This window comes from Gadus morhua, chromosome 21, assembly GCF_902167405.1.
Source record: "Gadus morhua chromosome 21, gadMor3.0, whole genome shotgun sequence".
NCBI classification, from domain to species: domain Eukaryota; kingdom Metazoa; phylum Chordata; class Actinopteri; order Gadiformes; family Gadidae; genus Gadus; species Gadus morhua.
In genome coordinates, this window is record NC_044068.1 from 13171207 (window position 1) to 13177408 (window position 6202).

Below are 6202 nucleotides of genomic sequence, written 5' to 3' on the forward strand. Positions count from 1 at the left end.
AAGTCAGATGGCCCTTTTCAAATGACTTTCTTTAGATGTTGTGGGGGCCAGGGTAGATATTTGAATCCTACAAGAATAACAAAGCCTGCTGTCAATCACAATGCTATGAGTTACCATCGACAGTGGGGCAATGTTATTCAGATAAACACTTTACTGTTTAACACCAGTGCAGGCATGTGTCATAACCACGTTTAAAAGCACAAACACAAATTCATTTTTGGGGACAAATATATGAAAAATACCTACGTTGAATAATTGTTGGTCAATATGTTGGTATTGAAAAATACAACTCTAGCTAACCCAATTTGGACCAGGGAAAGTCAATTATTCATTTTATCCGACCTTTAACGGAGTCTGGCATATATTGAGTGGTAATCCACTGGATGTTTTCAAATGAAGAAATTGAATAAAGCCAGGAGTCAGCTAGGATATCACCATATAGCATAACATATCTTTATTTTTTCTTTGTATTATTCCGTACAGACAAGGGATGCCACAGAGAATCTACTATAATATACAAGATATCTTCTATGGGTGCTCAAAGGGGGAAGAGGTACTTTTGTCAGCTGCTTCAAGTGTGGTAAAGTATGTAGTATATGTGGCACGCAACCCACATTATATATCAGTTTGTGTCCATGTCCAGCCATAAACAGTCCTATTCCTTATCTCTTATTTTCCCCGGAAAATCCACAACGTTCTTTGGGTCTTGATTCTCTCTTTATATTTTTCTGTTATTTAGTTTGCCTCCATAATCCATTATAGATAGTCCGTCTCTGGTCTTCTGGCCGTGCCCATATCCAAAAAGTATGTCCTTCACCGTCCCCCCAACTTTCTCAATCTTTTCTTCTGGTCCAAATGTCTTCTCCAAACCATGCATCCTAGCCCAACACAGAGCCCATGACCAGCCTTCCTTGGAGTACAGGTTCTTATTGCAAGTGCATATGAATGCATGTCGGTGGAGGACTCACAGCCTCTTATGCATTTGCAGATTACAGGAGTTCCGCCAAGGACAACGTGCCATGTGTGTGTGTGTTTATGTGCGTGTGTGTGTGTGTGTGTGTGCGGTTGTGGATTCATGAATACGTACAATGCAAGCATTTCGCACTCTTAGCATATCTTGCAACCCAACACACGCCATATACATAAAGTCCACCTTAGCCTTCCGTTAAGTCCCCGTTCTTATTCTCATTCTCTGTGAAGTCTTTTCCCGGCGTACTTACATAGACACACACACACACACACACACACACACACATACTTACACACAAACACAAATTCACACACACACACACACACACACACACACACACACACACACACACACACACACACACACACTTACACGCAAACACACGCACACAACCCCGCTCTGGTTAGGTCCTGTTTGTGCATCCGTGTGTGTGTTTCTCTGTCTTGTGGGGTGTGAGGGGGCGGTTGGGGGGGGGGGGGGGAGGTGTCACAGCTTTTCGATGTCCCTGTACTTCTTCCTCAGCATGGACACCTGGTCCCGGAACAGCAGGGGGTCCAGCCTCATCTGGGAGTGGACCAGGGGCATGAAGCCCAGCCAGCCGCTGAAAGCGTTCATGCACGTCTGCCGCTGGGAGAAGTGGTCCGGGTCGGCCCAGCGGGACGACCTGGAGCCCTAGGGGGTGGAGGGGGGAGAGGTTAGCAACAGGCTGGGACCGGATTGAATTCATATTCCGAGTAATGTATATAATAATATCGATATCCATGATGCCGATTACAATCTTTTCTTTCAATGTGTCTGTACTGTAGTTTTTAAAGCAGAATATCGATAATGCAACATTTAAATATTTATATAAACCACATATCCGTGCTCATAATAATGTATCTATTTCTACCATGTTATTCAAATTTAAAAGAAATGTATCAATGTTCATTTAACAATGTACAAAGGTTCGAACACCTTATTAATAATTATAACAATATATACATTTTTCTGTATCTTTTTATCTATATAACAGCACCTCAATGCTCAAAAGAGTAGTGGCTAGGGTAGTGTTCCTATCTTCACCTTAAGGGTAAGTTTGTCTGTCTGTAACATCACATATCCAACCCTACCCAGGCAATTTAAAGGCCTGCATCTGTTGAATTTGTATTACCTTGAGGTACATGCTTTGATAGGTAGAATGCAGGTACGATCTGGTTGAACATGCTGCTACTGGTGGATAATGCATTAATGGGGCCGGCTAAAAGCAGACAGCCCTATGAGAGCTTCCTGATCTCACTTCTTCATGTTTGAGTTTCTCGCTGAAGAGCCTCCTGGCCTCGCTCCTGTTCAAACTAACTTTCAAAACCGATAAGTCAGACTGACCAATAAGCGCTAGCGGGCTTTGTTTTCTTCCATGTCTCGGGTTTTGAGACGGGATCTTCAGAAATTAAAATGTGAACTAACTCGGCCAAACTGAAGACACTCGAAAAAAATTAACCCTTTTAAAAACAACAACCATAAATTCAAGAAGGGACGAAAGGGCGGGAGAAGTGAAAGGGAAAGTGGACGGTATGCCATGGGGATCAAAGCGGTCAGCGTAGGATCATCCAAGCAAAGAGCAAATACGTGTCTTCTCACGGTCGCTAACGGTGCATCAGAGACAGTTTGAGGTCCATCTGAGCATTTAGCTATGGCAGCAAAGTGTCTGAGGCCAAGGCCGAGAGGGAGAGGGAGAGAATGAGCCAGTGTACGACCAATTTAAAGTGCTTTTTGATGTTCCAACAGAAACGAAAATCATGTCAAAGGGTGGTGGGGGCTGGAGGGGGGGGGGGGGGGGGGGCGACGTCAGTCAATCAATGTATTTTTTTTCTTTATCTCCATTCTGTCCTTTTGAAAGCATCACAGGAGTATATATGTGATGCTTTTAGGAATATGTGCACTTGTTGAAATTTTCCCGCATACACACGCGTTCACGTACACATGCTCACACCCACAAACTCACACACACACACACACACACACACACACACACACACACACACACACACACACACACACACACACACACACACACACACACACACACACACACACACACACACACACACACACATAGCAGAACCCAAGGTAAGGTAATGCAGTGCTGTCAAAGGGGGGGAAAAATAAAAGAGTGAGAAAAATACGAATACAATTGAAAGAATTGGGGTACTGAGACTGAGAGAAAGAGAGGCAGTGTGAAAGGTGAGTCGGGGCTGAGTCTGAGGGTTTGCTACACTGCCTTCACAATTAAGACATTAATCACGCACTCCATCGTGCCGAGTCATCACTCTGCCTCCAGCCAGGTCATCCATCACGCACCTGACACTCACACACACACACACACACACATACACACACACACACACACACACAACCGCGCACGCGCATGCTATAAGGGATCTCCCGGGGAGAAGGTCAGACACTCTGCAGGTCCTCGGACGCTGCTTTCGTCCAGGAGAAAAACGGCGATTGTCACATGAGCCGAAGGGACATTAAATAATAATAATAAAGAGTCATCGTAAATAACCAAACACTCAAATAAAACGTCCACCTCTCCGCTATGATACTTGGTGAAGCTGTTGCTTTTCTGATTGGGTGGAATCTGGCCTGCCGGGGACCAAACCAAGGCCTGATTTGATGGAGCCTTTTCACACAGGGGTCATCCCAGGACAAACGCAGGTGTTTCTCATTACACTAATTATGGGTCTGCTCCTTTTATTCTCCAGGCCACTTAGGGCCCTATTTTAACGGTCAGAAACGCAAGAGAGCAGCGCCAAGCGCAAGTACCTTTGTGGGAGGTTCTATGGCGATGTTGCTATTTTACAAGTGCAAAAATGACTCTTGCGCCAAATCTAAAAAGGGTTGGTCACAAGTAGCCTAATTAACCGTAGGTGTGGTTTGGGCGTGACGTGCAATAAACTAATGAGAGTGCCATCTCCCATCCCCTTTAAGAGCCATGAGAGTATTTGAATCTGACGAGTGGATATTTTGACAGCGCGTCTGCAGTTTCCGATGAGACAGATGCACATACATTTCAAACTTCAAATGGCTCAGTTTATTGCCAAATAATATGGCCTGATTCACACATGGAATAGCGTTTTCTTCCACAACTTCAGAAATACTGAGTCCTCAAATAAATTTTGGCAAAGAAAATTTAACACACATATGATATGCGGTAACTGTGGTTCTATTTAATGATATATGCAATACATTATAAAACATAGTTTCGTATCAGTATTGTATGCATTATCGTTATCGACTAATATACATTGCCATGGACTGTATTATGCGATACGTGTTTAGTTCGCGTAGGCCTATGTTTAAACAGATGGACGCACACACACGCGCCCGCATTCATTCATTCTTTTTAACACTCACTCGCGGTAAAACAATGTATTCTCACGATCAAATACTCATCGATCCTAAAAGTTATGGGCATGTACACGATGTCTGTATCAAGAAAATATGCTGTATCAGCTGTTCTTTCCCAAATAATTTACCAAGAATGTGTGGTTAGTTAGATGAGACAAGCAAAGTGTATGTGCGAGGTGCACAAGCAACATTATGCATGCGCCTTTAAAATAGCATCTGAACAACGCGCCACTGACTTTAAACCAGGTATTTCCTGGTTTGTGGCGCAAATGATTTCTGAAACTGCAAAATAGAACCAGGGAACGTTTGCGCCAGAACACGCCTCCTCCTTTTGCCAAACCGCCCCTTGGGGTGCAAGATTATTCCCTAATTTACCGACGCGTGGCGCAGGAGGGAAAAGAACGCTCTGCGCCAGTTGCAAACTAGCAACGACACATGCGCCAGTGAGAAAGTAAGTTGCACCGGATGCAAGATAGGGCCCTTAGACTTAGATCAAAGAGTTTTATGGCCGCCTGTCTGCTTTTTATGAATTGTTAGAATTCTGATAAAAAATGTTACTAAAGGAAAGAAATGATAGCTTACAATTCAATTATTTCAACATTTTATCTGTATGGCCACCATCTCTACGTCATATCCACAAATATTAAGACACTCGTCTCATCCTTATGTTTGTATGTGTGTGCGTGTGTGTGTTTGATTGGGACGTAGCAAATATTCATGTTTTTCAGGTCTCAGTGGAGTACGTTACGGTTTGTGAGCCACTGCATTGACCTGAAGAAAACATTCACAGTACCCCCTAGTGAGGTGTTAACACTGTCTGTGTCTAAATCAAGAGGAGGCTTCCTATAACCTTGATACCTACTTAGGAAACTTCCTTATTAGGCACATTGTAAGTGGTTTATTTGGGAGACAGGCTTACAAGGCGGTATCAAAAGGCTACTCAAAAAAGTCACATATGGCATACGTCTGATTATATTATACTTATTATTAACGATAGCATATCTTATTAATATAAATTCAAATAAATTCAAATAAAGTTATTCCTTCAAAGACGAAGCAGACCGTTCACCTCAGTCCTTGTGCCGCACGGCCTCATGGGATATCCCGACCCCGACCGAGGAACCATCCCATGCTTCCCTGAAATGTTCCCAAATCAAGGTGCCTAGTTAAGATGTTTCCTATGCCTCCTACTGAACTGGAACGGTTGGTTAGTCCACCGTATGAGCTATATTTAAAAAATGAGACACGGCCACTATGACTCTTCAGAGACCTACCTGCGTCATCATGGTCTCCTTGTACTGCTTCTTCTGTGTGACTTTGATTGGCGGTAGGCGGGTGACCGCCGAGACCAGGAAGTTCATTAAAATGTCCTCACAGTTGGCCATCCGGTCCACCATGGTGAGCAGGTTGGCTGGTATGTAGTGTGTGTACAAGTAGTGATAATACCTGGGGCACGCACGCACACACACACACACACACACACACACGCACACACATAAAAGCACATGCACACGCCCGCACACACACAGTAGAAACAAAGGAACGATGTAAACAGTTTGTCATTCATTTTAAGGTGTTACATTTGCTAACTTTGATTTAGTCTGTGCTGTAAAAAGCATCACCAGTCCACAATGATATTCAATTGAGTTAATTTAAGGTAAATTCATTTGAATTTAGTTAATCAATAGGCACCATTTCATCCCTATCTGTTCTACTTAACACCACATATTCTCCTGTCCGTTCCAATTCTATGCTGTGCTCAGCCACTCCATTCAGTATGGGCACGGCGTCTGTCGCACCATCAGAACACTAGATCACTGTCAGCACTGTATACCAACA

General features: G+C 43.6%; 1 protein-coding gene across 1 annotated transcript in view; it reads right to left on the reverse strand.

Annotated features, from left to right (window-relative positions):
- Nucleotides 1-1288: 1288 nt before the first annotated feature.
- LOC115534201 (exostosin-1b) overlaps nucleotides 1289-6202 on the reverse strand; it is a 160475-nt gene continuing 155561 nt past the window's right edge. Inside the window, exons 11-12 of the mRNA XM_030344987.1 lie at nucleotides 5638-5809; nucleotides 1289-1642 (exon numbers count right to left, since the gene is read on the reverse strand). Coding sequence (XP_030200847.1) covers nucleotides 1457-1642; nucleotides 5638-5809 — 358 coding nt within the window. The 3' untranslated portion in view covers nucleotides 1289-1456. The remainder of the gene's footprint in view (nucleotides 1643-5637; nucleotides 5810-6202) is intronic.